The sequence below is a fragment of the Cucurbita maxima genome, unplaced genomic scaffold (assembly GCF_002738345.1).
Source record: "Cucurbita maxima cultivar Rimu unplaced genomic scaffold, Cmax_1.0 Cma_Scf00004, whole genome shotgun sequence".
Classification (NCBI taxonomy): domain Eukaryota; kingdom Viridiplantae; phylum Streptophyta; class Magnoliopsida; order Cucurbitales; family Cucurbitaceae; genus Cucurbita; species Cucurbita maxima.
The window spans coordinates 3,094,770-3,116,598 of record NW_019272020.1 but is presented as its reverse complement, the minus strand read 5'-3'; the positions used below and the strand labels follow the sequence as shown (position 1 = coordinate 3,116,598).

Sequence of the window (21,829 nt, the reverse complement as noted above, 5' to 3'; positions counted from 1 at the left end):
CAGATGCAATCACTCCACAGCAGAAGTGGAAATGCCCATTCGTTTACTCTGCAACTATCACAAGAAACGAAGGACCCCTTATTCACTGATGCAGTTTTCCCTAGTACATTAATAACGACTACTGTACAAGGCCATGATAGAAGACCAACATAGCTAAGAAAAGAACACGTTTGGACACAATTCTTAAACCCATTCTATGTTTGAATAGAAGGACAAGGACCTGATGGGAACGAGCTAGCTAGGTTTAGAATTCAGATGGGAGTCTTGTGTTGAAGAAGATGAGATCTTGGTGGAAGCCATTTTTTGTTTGAATAGGATAAGGATAACCTGTAATATCAATTAAGCTTTTCATTCGAAGTTTCTTTGCTATAAAATCCAAATTACCATCTCTGGAAACATTGAATTACAGAGGAACTAGGAAGATAAGAAGAAAAAAGGTCAGCAAGTACGTATACTTCACCTATCATGTCCAGACGTATTGATTAGAGGGATGGATGGTTCTAGAAAGGCCATCACAACTAATTACAAACGGGTAATTATGTTACTTTGAGGCTCGGGAATGCCAAGAACTTCTGTGTTTTCTAGCTGTCCATGAAGGCCTCCTCATAACAGCCTCCAAAACCCTCTTAAGCACGCCAAGTCCTTCTTTAGGCCCTTGCATCCACAGAGCAAACTTGTTCCTTCCACCCATAGTCACAATTTCAGCTCTCACCAGCTTCACTTTCACCGTTTTCAGTGCTTTTGCCAATTCTGCCATAATGTTCGGCCTGTCCTCGCAGCTCATTACAGCCTTCACCATCCCTTCACCACCATCACAGTGTTCTAAGCTCAATCTATCTGCCCCACTAGGTATCCCGCAATCCCTGACTTCACGATTAGCTGCTCTCTTTTCTGATACAAGCTTCTTAAACTCCTTCACCAGACGGATTGTCTCAGAAAGCACAAAAGCCTTTTTGATCTTACTCATATCCGTCTGTGTTCATAATCATTGCTTTCCAAGTATCAATACACAGAATATTTTTACGTGTTGGCTTAAAATCAATTGAAGATAGATTTTTTGAAGGAAGTTTTTTTTACTAACTTTGTATATGCTGGGAAGGATGGCACGGAGGGTGTCATATTGGCCGCTGATTCTGTTTCTTCTGCTCTGCTCTGCCAGGCGGTGCTTCTGGGCTGCATGTAATGTATTCTCCTTCCTTGGAAAGGATGAGATTGGGCTGTAATGCTTGATCATTAGAGGTTGTCCTTGTGGATACATCTGATGCATAGTTCCTGAAGTTGGGTAGCCCTTGATGGACTGCATGACCTGTCCAGACTATGAAATGATACATACAGATTGAAGAAGAAAAAAAATAAAAGATTCATAAGTATCAGAAAGCAAAGAAATGTTGTTAACTGGTGTCTGTATAAGTTACCTGATGCAGTAAAACCATGGCACAACAAGGTTCTCCCTTATTGGAAGTGGAAAGAACAGCAATAACTGCTGTGAAGTCCGACTATTGATGTTTTTATTACATAGGAAAATTCTCCATTTTCATAAGAGTGGGAGAGAAGGAATTAATTGCTTTATTTCTTTGCGATTAAGGCAGATTGTGTAATATATGACCTCATAATTGCCATTTACTAAGCATTTCTATCCTGTAATTATAATGATAAGATATGGAAACTTGGAGTGCTTTAACCAAATCACATATCAACCATCCGCATGACCAGAATTTAACAATTCATTACAAAAATCCTACTTTATACTTCAAATTCAAGAATACATTGACATCATATTTTATAAATAATATGACCCCCCACTCATATCTTCATTCCTGTCTCCACCCACAGTCCCAACAACTATCCTTGTGTTGAAGATTATAACTTCCATGGTGTCGAGGATTTTGAGAAAAGCATTATACTGTAGGTGTGTGGCTTGGAAGATGGTTCGGTCACTGCTGCTCCTTGGACAAGAGTTATTTTATTTTATTCTTCGGACTGCAAAATTGCAACTAAAAGGATGGCTGACATGAAGCACCGAAGTAACTTGTTTGTCATGTCGCCGGGTGTGAACTTTTTGGTATCAGTATTGAATATATGGCTAAGATACAGCCAAATCAGTCCAATGATATATATCCTCTTCTTAAGACTACATATACCAGCTGGTCTAGCAGAAGCTTGCTTAGTTGCACAAAATAATTATAATTTCGAAGCCAAATAGACGTGCAGATACTTACAGAAGCTCTATCATGTAATGATTCCATGTTATTGGTGCTCAAGGATCCGAAAGAGAGCTGAAGAGCACCTGTCACCGGATAGTGCAGGTTCGACAGGGAAATACCCGAAGACGAAAAAGGAGAGTCCAATGGTCTGAACTGCAACAGGTGCCTCGGTGAATAGCGTAAGCTCACTGAGGGTTAGAGAAGATGTAACTGAAAAAGATGAAACCCCACTTCGTCCCGTTCTCTGAAATCCCGAACCGAAGAGACTACGGTTAGCGAGAGAGAGAGAGAGACTTGTAAAAGCCGTCCGAAATGTGCCTTTTTTTTTTTTAATCTTTTTAAATTTTACAGAAATCATAAAATTAAAATTTTAGAATAAGACACAAAATTAAAAAACCAAATAGACTTAGACTAATAGGAAAATTAAAATTGTTAATTTACAAGATCTGAAAGGATAATCAAAATTATGTCTTGTAATCGACATTTTGACAATATTTCTAGAGAAGTGACATTGATTTGAACAACAATTACAGCCAATTCGACACGTGAGGTGTAAGGTAGATGTCACCAAATACAGATATTTTGCTAAGAGCAACAAAGACAACATAAATTACAATATAACAACTCTAAATACCGTGGACAACCTAAGGAGTTTCCTCAAAATAATGTGAACACACAGGCTAGGCAGCAGCATGTCAAAGTATACGGCTGCCGAAAGAATGGGAGGTACAAACTTCGTATTCATGGTCTTACATCTTTCAATATTCCCCCCTTTTCAAGCTCGCCAACAAGATCCTTTAACGATGGGACTTTCATGGCTAAAGTTCTGTAGAGCCGAGAGTACCGTGCTCGGGTTCCATCTGCAGTTCTTGCCAAAGCAAGTAAGCTCAGAGCCTCTGGGAGCTGGGAAAATACATGTTTGATATCCTCCAAGCTCATGTTTTCTAAAACAGATGGTCTGGGAACAACTCTCACAATTTCACCACCTTTTGGTTCCTGAACATGGGCATCTGCCTTGATGACCAATTCCGAATTGGAGTTTGCGCCACACTTGATGATAAAAGGTGTTGTAGAGCCTGTATTGAACTGCAGAACGTTCCACTGTGCTACGTCAACTTCTGCACCAGAACTCGAGTCCACTGACAGTCTGCGGTTGTGTGATGCTGCGTGACAGATGTCATCTTCTTCTGGAGTTAACTGCAGTAAATAAGATTAGAAAAAATATTTAGATATAAGTATGATAGATCCAGGCTCCAGCTAATGTACTATATTCAATCCAAGATTTGAAGGAGCCATGTGTCTTCCAACTCTGAGATAAAAGTTCACTCTGTAATTGGTATTTTAGAAGTAAAAGAAAAGTGGTATATTCGAGTTAAAGTTCTATTTCCAAAATGTTACGTGTTCAGAGTAGACATTGAATAAGAAGTACTGTTCCTATGAAATGTTTTGAAGTTGAGATCAAAAGAGCCCGTGTTTAAAACTAAAACCAAATTTAAACAACCAAGAAATCCACCATAAAATGCTACAGAAAAAGGGAAGTAACAAAATCCTTTGAATGCAACGACAAAACCAAGTCATTCAATACCAACGTATAGTTTAAAAGAATTGGACAAGCTAGTTTTTTATTGAATTATTATTGTTTTTTTATAATTACGACATCATAATGATGAGTGAAAAATCCCCACACCCCCCCACCGCCCAAATACTTGCAACAAATGGAGATTTTCCAACCCTACCCTGTTGTCGGCTTAAATAGTTCCACGTCAATGCCAACGAACAACTATTTGATCCGATATCCGAATGAGAAGAGTCAAATTGAATTCAAACATAGATACAAAAAAGGAAAAGAAAAAAAACCCGATGAACTCACTCATACAACAAGAAAGCATGTAGTGCAAACAATTCAATACAAAATTTAAAAGACTCACATACCTCAACTATCTGACGACTATCTGTAATTTGCCTCCTAGCACACGGATGATCAATCTCAAGAAGAGAAGGCATCTGTTCTGTCAATTCATCAAGGGATGCAAGCAGTGCTTTTTTCTTACTTCTACTCAAGGCATTTACAGAGGCTTGTCTCCCAATATCCTGTTTCAATAAACATCTTTGTAAATGTCTGTTTCTGACACAGAAACAAGACAAGAAAAAATGAAAGACATTTATGTAGTAGATTACCTTTACTTGCTTCAAAATGCCATCAAGGGAGATGAGAGAGGCAAGTCTTGCATCTTCAACAGCAGTAGAGGGATTTTGGATAGGTAAACCACCATCTTCCAGCATAAGTAAAGCTATATCATTTTTCATTTGTTGTAAAATCTGACAACATTAGTTTTACATATCAGAAGATGCTCGAATATTGGAAATTAAAGAATGAAAAAAGTTACGTAGATAATATTGACAAATTAGCATTTATTGAAATGCCAAATCATCTGTAATTTTTTCGTTTGTAGTAAAATCTGACAACAAAAATGCAGATCAGAATATACTAAAATGTAATCAAGTAGACTAAAGAAACATCGATAATATTGGCATTTAAGCATTAATAGCGAATGTTTATTTGCAGAATAGAACCAACATGGAAGAACAGGATATAGAAAGAAAGCATGAGAGATGAGTATTTGTTTCTTGACACCAAACGTGGAAATGTGCTCTTTAAGGTGTTAAGCTTGTCACAAGGAATAAATGGACCAAGTATATAGGAGAGTGAAATAGAAATTATGAAGTTATGAAGTACCTTTCTTCTTTTATGATCGACTGACTCAAGAGCTGATCGCAACTTTGTAACTTGAGCCGCATCTTCTGCCTCTTCCATAGCCAAGGTACCAGCAATGTCCTGATAAAATAGAAAAATGTAAGTAAATGTCCAAAATATCATGGTCTGTTTACCACTACCCTGTTGAGAGAGCAAAATCTAGCAGGGGAGTTACATAGGAACGTAAGATTTATTACTCAGGTTCACGCACAAAAAAAAAAAAAAAAAAAAAAAAAAAAAAAAAAAAAAAAAAAAAAAAAAAAAAAAAAAAAAAAAAAAAAAAAAAAAAAAAAAAGAATCATCAATCCTCATCCACGTGAAGACAGGACACAACGTTGAAGATGCTACAGTGTTGCAAAAAATAGAAATCCTCTTGGATGTGCTTAGGTGAAAAGACAAGAATGTAGTGGTATTTTCCCATGCAGCAATCATGAAAGAGCACCACTCTTGTTCTGAACAAGACAGCAATTGATATCGGGCAAAGTTTTTCTTTTGTCCTTGTACAATGTTCTTTTTTTGAAAAATATGAACATAAAAATATTAGTGGCTTTAAACTCATGAAGTATTTAAGACCGTAGTCAAGTAGTCCGATGAAATTCGAACCAATAATATCCCAGTTGCATCTAAATGAATTCGAGCAAGTTTGATTTATTTATAAGAATTTGGTGACATTTGAAAATTATGATTTAGGCAGCTGAGAAAATAATGACTTTTCTCGACTCTAAAAAAATGAAAGGAATTTCCATCCTCGAATAAGTTGAGGATATTAAATGGATTCCTATTAAAATTGTGTGGATCAATCAATTCACACTGCTTATGATTTGCCATGAAAAAAGTCTAAGACTAGATCAAAAAACAAAACTTTTTACTCGACGGAAGTTATCTTTCAAAATATTTTCACAAGCAATAACACGGTGAAAAAATCAATCCAAGCATTTATTCAAAACAATTGACGTGTTAAATAGTAGTAAACTTAATAAGCTTTTGAAGACAATTAATGATGAGACCAAGATCCTTCGATTTTCCATGAAAAGATTCAAAATGAGATCAAAATGCACCTTCAAGTGCTGCAATTGGGAAGAATAGACCCGTTTTGTATACTCAGAGAGAAGCTGGCCAAGAGCATCGGTTGAAGGAGGCATTGCAGCACCAAGTCCACCCATCCACCCATCCATGATTGCTGTTGACAGGAGTTCTAGCTGACCAGTTGCCCCCCCTGCTGCATCGTCTCCAGTAACAGACAAATATTCAAAGTTCTCTATAAGCCATGACCTAATCTGACGCTGCAGCTCGCCAGCTGGAGTGTGTACAAATAAAGCAGCCAGAGCCTTATTTCCAACAGCAAAGCTTTTTGCATCCTCGTTAATTTCTCTCAGCTTTCCAGCTGTCACTTGCAGCCTCGGAGAATCCTGTCCAATACAGTTCAAAGTAGTGAGCACAGATGTATCGTAATAATATACAATGGACTTCCTGAAAATGTAGAAAACCATTATTTTCTTGTGTTAAGTAACAAGTGGAACAGAATATAGAAAGTTGGAAGCATCCAGATGGGAGGGACCTGAAGACAGCGTGATCTCATGATAATGCATTAAAAATTGTATCATGCAGTACTTCCCAATTCATCTCCTGCCACCAGCATGTGTGCAATGCACATAACAGTTTTTCTTGGTATCTCTTTTGGAAAGAGAAAGGGGAATATATTCATATTGACTATCCCCATGAATTAGTTCAGACTGGTGGGAAGATAACAAAACGATGATAAAAACACTACCTGATCAAGACCCCGAATTTTGGATACTACTGATGAAAATCTGGACTTTTTTTCTGGCCTAAGATTCACTTTAAAGCCTTGGATCTGCTCATCAATATATCGCACGGGAGATCTTCCTGGACTGCTACCCCTGCTGGAGCTTCTACTGCGTCCAGTACTTGCCTTCTCAAGAAAACACTCAACAGGAGAGACCTGCAATAAAAAAGATACAAGGACTGAACATGATGCAAAGTCAAAGAAAATGTACAGCGGAGAAGAGAACGATGGAAACACATTAAATATTTAAAAACCTTGATGGATTGCAGCTCCGGTGACCTAGCAAGCAAAGATCTTATGTACAATATTCTAACTCGTGAAACAAGCATCGTGTCCATCACCCTTCTTGGTTCCATCTTACAGATGAAAGAGAAAACAGCATCTCTTATTTCAGCGAGTATTTCATGCTCCCTAGAAGCACCTGCTTTAATAACTGCAGCTAAGATCTGCAAGATTTATTTCCAATCAATTGACTAAAAAGTTCCTCTCATTATACCCCAGTGATATCATCAACCTCATGCTGGAAGGAAAGTAGTATAGAAAAAATAATAATAAAAAATAAATAAAAAATAGATAAGGAGACACAATAAGAACCTTGTGCAAAATTCTATACTGTGCCTATGTCCCCACACAGCTCCCACCAGAGAAACGTAGCCCATGACAAAACTGATTTAGCACTACAGCTAATTAATGAAAATCCCTTGTCCTTAAATCAGAACCAGCTTTACTAACGCAAGTTTATAAATAATTGGTTTTAATGAAAATAAATAAATAAAGATACCGTTAATACTTTTAACCAATAAGACTAGAAATATGGATATCAATATTTAGTATCCCTTCTAAAATTAAACTTATATATACCAGCATTAAAAGCTTGTTTGCACCATCTGAAATAGCAGCAGGGCTGTCATACTGTTCAGGGTTGAAATCATTCAGAGCAGATGTAAGATACTCTCCTGCTGGGGTAGTTTTAACTTTATCAGAACCAGCTTTAACTAAGGCAAGATTCCCCTCAGCTTTGTCTACAGCTGAGGGAGAAGGAACAATAGCCATCGAGCTCCCTTTACTCTTGTCATTGGTATCATTTCTGTTTCAGCAACCAGGAAGTACAAAGCATATATGAAGTAGCAAGTAATTGAACTGAAAGCATTTACAAACTTCAGATTTGACTAAATACCTGCGAGGATCCTGAGGTTGAACAATCCCAGAACCTTGGGGTAATGTACTTGGCAACTAGAAGTCAAATAAATAAAAACACCAATATAAGTAACAGCTTAGTACCATACAGAATACTATTAATAATTGAAATAGCCCATAAAATACCATACACTAAATAGGCATGGTAACGGTACTGGCTAAACAAACCTAACTAGTAAAATTTCTCATAAGCCAAATGATTCGTAGAAATCCTGTTGATATAAATAAAATCCAATGGGCGATGATGATAGCCATAACTCTCTACTAAAATTACACATTTCAAAATTCTATCACATCACAAATTGCTGCCGTTTGGTTGTACTGTTAGAACTCAAAGGCTCAATTGTAGAACCTATGTAGAACCTATAGAACAGATCCTGTCCAAATAAGGTCATGCTGCTTTGTTGTATTATTTGTAGGATGACAGTGGAGGACCTCGTTCATATTCACCAGAGATGTGATTTCGCCGATGTTTGGACTTGTTTCTTTGAGGCATTCGGCTTTTGTTTTGCCAACTCTCAAGGGTTGTTTCTATGACAATTTGAAAATTGTACTATCTTGTAAGGTTTCTGAAGCGAGGAAAATAATAGAATCTTTAGAGGGCAGGAGAGATCTTCTGGCGATATTTGATTCAGTGTTAAAATCTATATTTCTTTTTGAGCTTCAGTGACAATGTCTTTTTGAAATTACCCTCAACATCTTATTTTCCCTTGATTGAAGCCCCTTTCTGTAGTTTGGCTTCCTTGCGTGGGCTTTACTTTTGTATGCTCACGTATTCTTTGAATTTTCTCAATGGAAATTCGGTTATTCATTAAAAAAAATGTTAAGCACATTGCCTTTGAACAAGCTACTGAAAAATGTCCTTGTATTCCAGTGTGCTCAACTATACGTACCTATAGTACAAAAATATATAGAAACCCTTGAAGTACAGAGTAGCATGCTTCATGCCAAATCAACATAGGACACTAGCCAGACTTTTAGACAATAAATCAATCAAACATGTTAATGGAAGCTCAAAGAGAACAACAAACCTTTTTATAAATGAACATATCTAAGCAGAAAATTCAAGTATCAGAAGCTGTTTAAACCTGTACCGGGGAAATTCAGATCTCAAAGAGATGATGTTTACCTGGGGTGATCCAACCAAAGATGCTTTCTCTGTCAAGCGATCAAACAATTTTTCGTTTTCTTCATGTAATCTCTGCAAAAATAGCACAAATTCAGACCCCAGGTACAAAACAACTTGACTGGAGCATGAGCGGGTCAACTAGCTAATGAACTAGAAATTGAATTCAAACTAGTTAGATATTACACCCAAATATAAAAAATAGGCCAAAAGCCTAAAACAATATTGAAGTACAGAACTCTAGGAATTTAGAAAGGAAAATAAAAATTCCAGGGGTCAACATGCCATAGATGAAAAAGGCAGTTCATCTTATGATGTATGTACTCTTATCAGTGACCTATTAAGAAACAATAATTTAATCCAAGAAGAAGTTCAAATTTTATGGTTTCACGTCGCCAAATCAATAGCTTAGGGACTATGGACAGAAAGGAATATATAATATATCTTTGATGAAAAACAAGTTGTTTAGGAGGAGAGATTAGATCTCTCATCAAATATCGTATGACTTGTTGAGGTGCTCTTTCCAAAGATTTTATAAATTGTTTCACTTTTTTAATGAATTCTTGTTGGGACACTTTTTTTACTTTTCAAATTTTTATTTGGAAGGTTGTTTGGTAATTTAAAGTGTTTATTCTTGTGGGAGGCGATCTATACTCCTAAAGACAGTTTTCTTTTAATTGTTAGTTTTTATCTCTTCAAATATCAATGAAAGTTTCTTCTTCTTTTTCAAAAGAAAAAACAACATTCTTATCAAAGATATCAGCCAACATATAATTTCAGAGAACAGACCTCAATAAGAGCATCACGTTTTTTGAGCTCTTCTTCAAGCTTCTTGCTTACTGCAGAAGAATCCATGCCATCTCCAGTGGCCTTGGATGGTTCTGTGCTCAATGACGATCTGACTTCATTCACTTGTGACTCTATGCTTTTAATCTTTGACTACATGGACACAAAAATTATATCATTTCCATCACTTAAAAAATAATAGAGTAACAATTATTCAGGTCAAGAGTCCTGATATGAAAAAGAACCAACCTGCAAAATCTGAATGGTTGAATCTCTCTGTTGTATCTGTAGTTTCTGCTCTTGCTCCAAATGCAAGAGTTGAGCTACTTGATTTTTAAGCTGAGCACTTTGTTCCTTTTCTGTCTTAAGATTTTCTGACAGTGAAATGTTTTCCATCTACATCAAATAGAACACAATTCAGCGACATTGATGCTTGAAGTAATATGACACAACTAACATCAACGTATGGACACAAAATGACAGAATTATTTTGAAATTAAAGCAAAAATGCTGCCTGAAAGAAAAGCTTAATAGAAAAACGAGACATCAAAATGGTCAATAGTAAGAGAACAAGATATAATTAGTTTCATAAAATGTCGATCAAACCTTTATGACAGAAAAAAAGAACATAAACGGAAGACAGGATTCAAGCACTAAAAAGGGCTTCAACCTGATGAATAAGTATACACGCCTCACTTCAGAAAAATATATGAGTAAACTATTACATTAATCTTTGAACACAAGCATGGTTCAAATTGTAAAATAGTTTGCAATGATTTTTTGGAGTATAACATCAGGCTGACCATCAATTGATATAAATTAATGAAAATAATAATACAATTCTTTTACTTCCGGTGGTATCTATAACAAAATGGTGTAAATTGTTAATCTATGCTTCAGTAGAAGGACATTTTTTAAAAGACAACCAGACTGAAAAAGAAAAAGATTTGTGTTTATACATCCCAAAACTCAAATCAACTCCATTATTCATCCTAAACCTTCCATTTCATAGTTGACATGTAAAAAGCAAGGTAGAAAAAGGAGAAACCAAAACTGAGATTCCGTTGAATAATGTAACTGTGTAAGAAAAAACATAAGTTAAGAACCTTTAAATCTGATTGCAGAGTAGAAGAAACTTTCCACGCCTTCTGAACTTCATTGAAGAGTAAAACACACTGGTCATTAGCATCTTCAAGTGCACTTTTCAGTCCCAAAACCTCTTGTTTTAGATCTTGAATTTCTTTTTCCTTGTCATATAACTCCTTACGTGCATCATTTGCCTATAAGAATTAGCAGGAATGAAATTGTGAACAATACAGATGTACTCTTAAAATACTTCCATTTGGAGCCCACAGTTGCCCCACCAACGATGCAGGTTACATCATGTATTTTATTGTACTATAGATGTAAATATCTTCTTCTTCTTCTTCTTCTTTTTTTTTTTTTTTTTTTTTTAAGTAGAAACCAAGCTTTCATTAGAATAACAGAATGAATACAAAAAGGAGTTACTATAATGAATTGTAGAATGATGCGTACTTTGACATATGCATCCTCAGAAACCTATTACTGCTTAATCAATCAAAAAGTAAAAGATCTTTTCAATGATATTTAGAAGTAGTATTTAAGTCTTCAGATCAGCTCCTGAGCCTGGACCAAAGATAAACATGAGTTACTCTCCTATCTTATATCTTGTTTTTACTCCGATCTTAAAGTTATATCTTCTCTTTGATGATTAATCTTCTTTCACAGAAGATTGTAACACACCAGATGATGACAGTACTGAATATCATCTAGACATGTAGCCACATTCAATAAAATATATTCATATTCACACTTACAATATCTCTCCATTTTTTAATTGTATCTCGATTTCCAAGACTTAATACAGCATTCCGTGCTCTTGCAGAGAAGTTTAATGATGAAAGCGTCTCTGACAGACTTGAAGCATTTGGGCTGAGGTGGACAATCATCAAAGTTTTCGAACTCCCGCCTACATAAATTGAACATATTAAGCAAAAGGAACCAGGTCTAAATCATTCTAGCAGCCTTAGGATAACAATATAGACCATTAAGTGAAAAATTGAAAGCAAAAGAAATTGCTTGAGATGAGAACAAGGGGATAAGCCTGAAAGAAAACTTTTCACCCAGTAATACGAGTACCACAGAAAAGCTTAAATACTGGCAAGGTAAAAGTCTGAGTGTGTCTCAACTAATACAGAGGAGAGAGAGGAAACAGTCAAATATAAAGCAACATGTAGCTTCTCCTGGAAGATGCCAAATTTTTTCTCACATCCAGAGTTGTTACTATAAATTGTTGGAGGAAAAAAAAAAAATTATGATTTGTAGCACATTCTGCATTCAACTCTCTTAAATTCCAAATAAAGATGCACCCAGGATTATTACTCCTAGAAATGACGTGCGGACACAATTATTCAATTCTAAGGCAAAAGAAAACATTGGTTGGTCCTCCCGTATTTGTGACGAGGTTCTTTTGTGTCAGAATGCCTCTTTCACGCACCGGACTGTCAGCTCTCAAAAGAGCATGAACCAAGATTGTAAAGTATAAACTATAGAAATAATTTTAGTTACAAGCGTTTTACAACAATCTTTATTTCAAACAGAAAGGTAGACCAACGAAAAATCTTTTAAGTCAAATTTCAGAAGCTTGCACAATGAAACAAGGTGAGAAAAATATTAGAGCATTGAGAAACCATACTAATCTTGTCCAAACCTTATAGTGGTCACTAATCTAAGATATTAAAATCTTTCGAGTTTCCAGAAAACTAACATTGGATATCAAAAACAAATAAGGAATCATACTATTCTTGAATATGGTGTCATCTTATAAACCTGTGATAGATATGAGACAAACAAGTTGTTGTCACATACATAACATGCCCGTTCAAAAAATTATTTTGGCATCAAACATTAGCAACATGTGCAAGGTTTAGAAATAATATGAGGGATAACAGCGTGCACCCTCCATGCAACCGTAATGACATGGTTGATGATTCTAGCCCAAAACAACTTCATAAACCAAAAAGATTACCTTACCTATCGAATCTGCTAGTACTTTTGTGAGCACTGAATTTTCATATGGAACAACTTCCTTCTTAGAAGTCAAAGATGACAAAACATCTCCCAACCTACAAAAGCAGTATCATAATATCTGCAGTGAGGTTATTTCCAGAAGCCAAGAGGTAAAGATTTCTTCACTGAGAAGAAGTTGAATTCCATGGATCAACAACCACCATTTCATATTTCTACACGTTCACCAAATCCTAATGTAATTCAAATTTGGGCCCACATTAAATTTAAATCAACTTTCTCGTTAAATTAAATATGATGAAAATCACAAGAAATATAAAGCTTTTGAAAAACCACAGTCACTTGGTTTATTTTTACAAATTGCAACCAAAACATGATAAAAAATCTCAGAAATTAAAAATATTCAAAATTAGAAACAATAATTCCATCCAATTAATAAAAAAGGATGCCTAAAAAATTAGTTTAAGAAAATACCCCATGCCCAGTGGGCTAAAAAAGAAAAGAAAATATACGCTGAAAGTGATTTCATGACATGCAGCAAATCTGTAACCCTCTCGCCACTATCATCTTCCGTAATTGAACTCTCACTGCCAGCCAAGTCTACAAGGGAAAGCTTGCTATACGTACTTTCACTGGTGATCAGATTGGTATAATATATATGTATTGTGGTGATCCTGTAATAGCCAAGTTTGAAGCCTTGTAAGATGGTGAACATACAAGCCATGAAAATACTGAAAATTAGCATTGGAAAAAATTATGCAACCCCTCCACTCTAGCAGGTTTCTCTATCAAACTCCCTAGTAGACTTATGTCACAGTTCTTTCTTGAAAGAAGAACTAACAATTAAATATGGTTCCTTGTAACATTACAAACTGCAAGTTCAAACATTATAAATCAAAATTACATGATGGAACAATAAATATGTGCAAATCATAAAATACAAATTAATTGATTGTGAGCAACAATTCCATTTGAATATTATATTTCACATAGTTTAGACCCATAAAAGAATTTTTGCACAAAATATTGAAATGGCAACAAATATCCATCTAACAGCAGTAAAGTAATTAAAATAATGAAACTTCAGTAGGTGGATCTTCAACCTTTTTCTTACGTTCAGAAAAAATCAAGACTCCATACATATCTAGCAGGAGATGCAAAACTCCATTAGGCAATAACTGACACATTTCTTTGATAAGTATGACAGAGATAAAGTTGGGCTCAACTACCTCAACCCACGACCAAATCCCATCAAGCAGGTTTCCAAATAACCAAAAAGAAAAAAAAAAATGCACCATTCAACATTGCATAGTTCTTTTTACCCAGGCCATAAATAACACACACACACACACACACACACACACACACACACACACACACACACACACACACACACACACACACACACACACACACACACACACACACACACACACACACACACACACACACACACACACACACACACACACACACACACACACACACACACACACACACACACACACACACACACACACACACACACACACACACACACACACACACACACACACACACACACACACACACACACACACACACACACACACACACACACACACACACACACACACACACACACACACACACACACACACACACACACACACACACACACACACACACACACACACACACACACACACACACACACACACACACACACACACACACACACACACACACACACACACACACACACANAAAAAAAAAAAAAAAAAAAAAAAAAAAAAAAAAAAAAAAAAAAAAAAAAAAAAAAAAAAAAAAAAAAAAAAAAAAGAAATCAAAAGAACCAGGTTCAAACCATACAAATGAGAAACATTCCACTTTGACGTATCATTTCCCCGTGCATTAGTTGCTGCTTTCAAAATTCTAGAGAATTCCAATGGGTTATCTACTTTTTCTTGCACAAGTCCTGCAAACAACTCTGGCGTATCAACGTGGGGATCTGGAGAGATGACTGCTTCAGCGAGCAAATCCCTGATCTTCAAGAACATGAAAGGGTTTCAATAGAGTATTACATAGAGCTCAGAGATGGAATCTAAAACTACAATGCAATGGAAAATGAAATTCACCAAGGAAAAGAACCTGTTCATTATAGAGCTCGCAAACCGTGACAAAAAATTTAAATTGAGAAGTAGAGGTTGAATCAGAGTTGGCTAAATCAAATAACTCCTCAAAACAACGAGCATATAAACCACGGTCATGGCTGGATCCTTCCTGTGCAAGAAAAATAATAAATTGAAAAAAAAAACAGCTTAACCAGCTCAATATGCTCAGAAATTGGCTGATAGTAAGATAAGAATGCTATACTTCAATAAACCTACATATGAAAGAACAAACACTGATGGGAACAGAAACATTTGATAACCAAGCTTATTATGAGAAGAAGGTATTGGCTATTTATGACAGATAAAAGAAATGAAAACAAAACTACACTCCTAACAGTTAAATGAAAAACTACCACTTCCCGTTAACTCCAATTATGTGGAAAAAAGAATGGGAAACCTTAACCATTTGCAGTATGAATTTATGAATATGTGGACAGATGGTGGAGTGCTTGTTTGGTACTTTCATACAGATATTGAGGACAACTTTTCGGTTTTATGGTGTTCAGAAGTTGGAGAGTTCAAAGGTTCTATTTTGTGACTTAATATTTGCAGACACATACTTTTAGTACATATGGTTGGAGAAGATAGCAAGGTTTTCCAAAGATCCCAACGCAAAGTGAACAGAATGGTAGGCTGTAATAAGTTTAATTGCCACTCGCAGGATCTGCTGGATTAAAAGGAAAAATTGCAATTACTGTATTTTAGAAACGAGATCCCATTGGGAAGCCATATTCTGAATCCTTGGCTTGATTCTAGATGTTGCCTCATCTCCATCCCCTTTCTATGTATACTCAGTCCCTTTTTTATCATAGTTCTTGAATTACTATTAAAATTAATATTGGGCGAATGGAAAATTGTTGATTTTATGAATCAGAAATAATCTGATATCCCATAAGAAGTACAAAGTTGTCTGTTGCAAATATAACTTTACATATACCTATCTTGCCCTTTTAGCTAAGATCAAGTGTAGAATAGTTTCTTGACAAATGCAACTTTACATCTAAACCAAATTTGTTTCTCAACATTTCTGTGACCCTGGCCCTTTTTCTTTTATTAACAAAATCAAGCTCAGCAATACAAATTCTAACAAGAGGCTAATAAATGAATATTAGCTTTGTATTGTATTGAGATTAGCATCCTGAGATGCTGGGAAAAAATTGAAATCAAATTCAACTAGTTCATAGCAAAACAATTATATGTTACTACAAAATTAAGTTCTCATGTAAATCAGAAATGTAGTGCGCCAATATGATACAAAAATATGAAATTCTATTCAAGTTAAATTCATGTTTAGAGTGAACTTTTGAAATAATATGTATTTAGTTGATTTATGGATGAAATACTACTTTAATTTATTTAAATGGAGATGTAGAACTAATTAACAACAAAGGCAAGATCCTAGTACATCCTTACACATAAACTCTAGACAACAAACACATGCATCTTTTACACTAAAGCATCAAAAAGACGATCCTTGCAAGATAAACAAAATTATAAACACAATTAATCTTCACTCCTAGGCATCAAGATACCCGTAGTAATTAGCATAACAACCCTCGCCCAAGAAAAAAAAAAACTATACACATTAGCAATTGCATAATGACACAAACAAGGGCCGCTATTAAGATGCATCTACATCAGTTGGTGAGAGAGTAAAAGGAGGGAAGAAACGAGTCAAACAGAGGGAGACAGGAGACCAACCATGGTGTGCGTCTTTCCTGAAAATGTTTGTCCATAGGCAAGTATAGAAACATTATGTCCATCCAACGCAGACTGTGCATAAGGCTGAACATCACTGAACAATTCGGCTGCACGTGTCATAACAATTCAATATACCTCAATAACACGACCGTAGTAAACCATAATTTGCATTATTAAACAAATAAATAAATCACTGGAAAACATTAGTAGGACCAGTTGAGGTAAGGGGAACACACATTCCTTTCACCTTGTCCAACATGAGGCCCATAGACCCTGTCAAACTCAAAATCCTTTTTGGGGTTAGAGACGGTATCATCACCAGTGATGATGCGGACTGTGCTTTCATCAGGAAATTCAACAACAGATGGACCTTCCTCCTCAAATGGTGGTCTAGTTCGGCAGAAAACTTTTATGTTCCCTGAAATTAATAAACCAGTAATTGTTAGAACTAACTTTTACAGGTTGTCAATTTTATAAAGGAAAATGGGTGTACCTTTGGCTGTCAACAATTCATTAAACAACCTTCTTTTCTCATCGAGTAGTGGACCAATGCTCGCCTGAGTTTCAATGGCCACTCTATCTGATATCCAGATATGAGAACACTTTAAGAACCACCAATAATTGTATTTAAACAGGAATTTATAAATATATATAGCCTTCGAACAAGGTAAACCAAAACCAAAACCAAACACATTTGCATGGTTCTCGTGGATGTCGTCTCATATTTGGAAGCTACAAACTACAATAATCTGTCAATCTCATTAAATCGAGTAACTTACGTGATTTAAAATCTAGAAACAAGGAACTCAACATGGAAAACAAGTAAACCGCAGTGCTCATTGTCTTACCTAGCTTACGGGTCTTCTCTGCAAGAACGCCGAGATACCGAGTAACTCGATCTAGTTTTGCATTCGAATATTCCTGCAGTTCACTTGCTTCTTGTTTCAACTCCAAGTAATCTTCTTTAGCTAGCTGTCAAAGTAAAGAACCAACTTCTTAACGAGTACAGGAAATGAGCCGATACAGAAGTCCATGTGTAGCCTAAAATGCCTCCGAATTTTAAAACAAAAGACGTAAAAAAACAACATGAACAGGCAAGCCCATGTATAGAAACTCATATAGGGAATCGAGAATAAATTCGAAATCTTGAGAAAACCTCGAATCTGTCTATTGATTGAGAAATGGATCTAACGCATAGCAGAGAAACGTATAAGGTGGATGTACGGACAACTTGAATATGAAGGCGGAAATTCTTCAGTGCTTTTACATCGAATAATGGTGTTTAACCGATGCCTGAAAATGACTAGGAAATCGAAACCAAGAGCTGCGAAGATTCCAAGTCCTCCACGTGTGACCGCTTGCAACAAGCACACACGGCCAAACCATGCATGCCTTCACTTACACATATGGAATTGTATCGACCCCGCAAAGATATTTATAGTCGATATATGGCCTAGAATCATGTTGCCATGTCCAACGAAGGAGCAAGTTAATCGAATTCACTAATGAGCACTCCATTTCATCAAAATTCTTAGCTTGGCAATGGCAGCAATATTAACTAATACATCGCTACACTGGAAATGCTTGGGACACTAAAACCGATTCACACTTAGGAGCTACTCATTTCAAACGCAATGTCACTTTTCAGCATCAAATTACAAACGATTAAGAACAAGGACGAGCAAAACTCAAGAGCTCACAACGAAAAAGAAGAAGAAGAAGAAGTTGATGGTAACAATTGAGAATTAAGTCCGGTTACCTTAACTTTGTCGTTTAATCTCTGAACCTTGGTGACCAGTGAGTGTTTCGGGAGCGCCAAACGTGGAGAAGCTGAAGACGACGAAATTGAATACCTCCGAACCAAAGGAGCGCCTGGCTTGAGCTGATCATCCTGCTCATAAGACGAAGAAGACGGCTTCCTTGGCTCAAACCCGCTTACCTCCCAATTCCATCGGTTCCTCTGCTCCCCCATTCTACTCCGGCAACCCTAGAAGCTCAAATTTTTGGAATCCAAAGACGGGGTCGCCTCCCGGTCCTCCGTCTCCACCTTCCTTCTCTCTCTTCTCTGTCTGGCTTTGTCTCTTCTTCTCTCGTATCAGTGGTTAATTGTTCTAATCTTGTAAGCTTTTTAGCCGGTAATGTTATCTGCCCCGTTGGGAGCCATAAATGGAGGGAGTCGATTTGGTTTGTTACCCGTCGTACGTTAACGCTAGGCGACGCCGTTTTACTAACGAGGGAATTTTAATTTCTTCCAATTTTCTGAAATCGGAATTATGGGGACACAAACATTGCGCAACGCAACCCAACGCAACGCAACGCAACGCAGACTCTCCAGCCTAGCCGTTTCATTTTGCCACACAAAAATATTCTGCGCTCCTTATTACTTCACGTCTCCCTATCATTCGTGATAAGGCGCACACGTGATCGCTCGTGTGGATTGCTTCCTTCGCTTCCCATTCTGAGCTGGCAACGTGGGTTCTTGCTTGGTGGGCCACCATGGGCCAACCTTTTTGGGCTTAATTTATTGTCTTAATGGGCGCGGGAGGGGAAAGCAGCCCGATTCAAATCGATCCTCTACTTTCTTTTTGCCTCTTTTGGTCTTTTTGTGTTTTCTTTTCTATTGTTTGCTTTTCTGCTAAGCTATCATTTATTTGCTTTCGCCCAATTTTGAATTAAGATGTAAGTGTCATATATTTAACATGGCAATGATAAAGATTGGTTAAATTAATATAATAAAATCAATGCTTTAAATCATCAATTTAAACTTTTAAACCCACCTTCACAATTTAACTTAATTTAAAAAATATATTTAAGTTAGTTTAAAAGTTTAGTTTGGTAGCTTATTGGTCTAAATTTACTCTTCCAACGTTGTATAAGCCATCTACCACTATAAAAATTAAAAATAGAAAGCATAGTTACAAACATTATTAGTTTTTTTTTTTTTAATATATAATTGAATTATTAGACAAAATTTTGAATATAAAGACTCGAGATGTACATTTACTTGTGGAGATCCACTTGGCACGGAGAGTGATTCCCCTTTTAGATAGAGAATGGCAGAATGGAAAACATGTTTTTCTATTAGATAAACGAGGCAAATGATTGATTATTTTTTTCAATCCCGTCTCACGTCTCACGTATACAAACTTTAAAAAAATATATTTTTTAATTAATAAAAACGGTTATAATCTTAAAATTTTAATTTTTAGAATTGACGTCAATATGACTTTACTAAATATATTGATTCATTATAAAAATAAAAATAAAAATTACAATTTCGTTAGGATTGAAAAAAAAATTGAAAATAATAATAAACTAGTAAAAACAGTAACTACATAAAAAAAAATTCGTGTATATACATATATATATATATATATATGTGAAGAATTAAATAAGTGACGGAGATGGATTCCGGAGACGGAAGATGACAGCGGAGAACCCCACCAGCAAAACAAAAGTTGAGAATAACAGTACCGAGTCATGCGTGTCGTTCAGAGAACCGCGTCAGTCAGGACTGGTGAGTAATGTTGAGATGGGAGGAGAGCGAGGAGGGAGAGAAGGCGTGGGTATCGAAGCCTAAACACTACTACGGATTCACAATTACGGACAGTTCAGTACGAGACACAGTCGTAGCCATGGCAGTGAATGCTTCTCCTGACACACTTCTGCTATTTCCCCGTAAGCAACAACAGATAAATAAATATTAAAAATCACATTTTTATCTCTCATTTTCAATCAAATATCAATATATATTCCTAAAGGATACATTTATTATAATTGAATTTATACTCTTTTTTTTATAACAAATTTAATTTATTAACTTTAAAATTAGTGATTTAGTCCTATCGAAGATTAAATAAATTTTATTACCTATATAAATCAATAAACTAGTTAATCATCCATATATTTATAAGTTACCAAACTTTAACTATATATATATTTATAAGTGTGAATATTTGATTAATCCACAACACCCAAATGATGTTGAGAGTTTTCTTATTTATAATCATTTACAGAATACAGAAATAAGGTAAATTACAAATAATAAATAAATAGCGATAAAATGAAAGAATAATAAATGAATACAATATATTTGCATTTAATAAAAGGGCAAATATTGTAACCCGTAATGTAAGGCAAATATCTAGATATTTGCTTTATAATAAACGGTCAACTATTCTTAACGATAAGCTACCTAACTTTAAAACTATAAAAATGATTGTTAACCTAAAAAATTATATTAAATTATGACTTGTATTAAATAATTATATATATATATTTAATTTGTAGACAGTAATTTAGGTGTGAGCTTTCAAATTTTTTTGTTATTTATAATTAAATATTAAAAATTAAAAAAAGATACGAACCAATTAAAATGCTAAAGTCTATAAATAAACAAATAAATTTTTTAGAACTTTAAGGTATAAATGGGCATATTTAAACCACCTAAAATTAAGTTATAATTACAGTCATTATAATTTTCATGTTTGAATTTAATTTTTTTAGTTTTGTCTAAATTATCCACTTATTCGATGTACTTGTTTCAACTTGGGATTTGATTTTTGTTTGTGGCGTGGTTATTAATACTATAGTTTCTTTATTAGTTGGCCGTCTTTTTTTTTTTCTCTTTTGGTCCCATACTTTAATCATCATTAATTATTATTATTTATTACTTTTTTTTTATTATTATTATACTAGACTTACGTATAATTTCTATTAATTATAAAAGAGAGAAATTAATGAATTGAAAAAGGTTCTTAATTTTCCATTTTCAAGCCAGAGACGACAAGATTGACGTTAATACCCACCAATTTCCATAAATAAAAAATTACAAATTAAAAAAAAATATATACATTATTATTATAGTTGGGTTTGAACCAATTAAAATGCTTATTAAAGAATCTTAAAAGTCAATAAATAAACAAATAAAATTTTTATAACTGTCATATTTAAACCACCCATCTTAACTATTAACATTTTAATCACATAAGTCTAAGTTTTAATTACCGCCCTTACTTATTTCTACGTTTGAATTTAATTTTTTTAACTTAA

At 35.2% G+C, this 21,829-nt stretch overlaps 2 protein-coding genes across 5 annotated transcripts; both read right to left on the bottom strand.

Moving 5' to 3' along the window:
- Positions 1 to 323: 323 nt before the first annotated feature.
- Positions 324 to 2,505, bottom strand: LOC111478662 (transcription factor bHLH131-like). 4 transcript variants are annotated; one of them, XM_023123039.1, is made up of 3 exons: positions 2,220 to 2,505; positions 1,082 to 1,315; positions 324 to 973 (listed from the first exon to the last, which is right to left on the bottom strand). In XM_023123039.1, the coding sequence occupies exons 1-3, from the start codon at positions 2,244 to 2,246 to the stop codon at positions 542 to 544; spliced, it is 693 nt and encodes a 230-aa protein (XP_022978807.1). In that variant the 5' UTR covers positions 2,247 to 2,505; the 3' UTR covers positions 324 to 541. The 4 variants fall into 4 exon arrangements, with proteins under 4 accessions (XP_022978807.1, XP_022978809.1, XP_022978808.1 ...); XM_023123041.1 differs by having other exon boundaries at positions 1,082 to 1,306; XM_023123040.1 differs by lacking the exon at positions 2,220 to 2,505 and adding an exon at positions 1,416 to 1,742.
- A 154-nt stretch (positions 2,506 to 2,659) lies between these two features.
- LOC111477847 (kinesin-like protein KIN-14A) lies at positions 2,660 to 19,053 on the bottom strand. Its single transcript, XM_023121778.1, has 23 exons — positions 18,537 to 19,053; positions 17,626 to 17,749; positions 17,271 to 17,357; positions 17,025 to 17,195; positions 16,778 to 16,884; positions 15,054 to 15,185; positions 14,775 to 14,950; positions 13,436 to 13,597; positions 12,930 to 13,021; positions 11,714 to 11,865; positions 10,982 to 11,155; positions 10,125 to 10,271; positions 9,879 to 10,028; positions 9,093 to 9,164; positions 7,944 to 7,999; positions 7,628 to 7,853; positions 7,021 to 7,212; positions 6,731 to 6,922; positions 6,018 to 6,368; positions 4,942 to 5,040; positions 4,383 to 4,523; positions 4,137 to 4,295; positions 2,660 to 3,401 (listed from the first exon to the last, which is right to left on the bottom strand). The coding sequence occupies exons 1-23, from the start codon at positions 18,747 to 18,749 to the stop codon at positions 2,946 to 2,948; spliced, it is 3,831 nt and encodes a 1,276-aa protein (XP_022977546.1). The 5' UTR covers positions 18,750 to 19,053; the 3' UTR covers positions 2,660 to 2,945.
- Between the last annotated feature and the right edge of the window lie 2,776 nt (positions 19,054 to 21,829).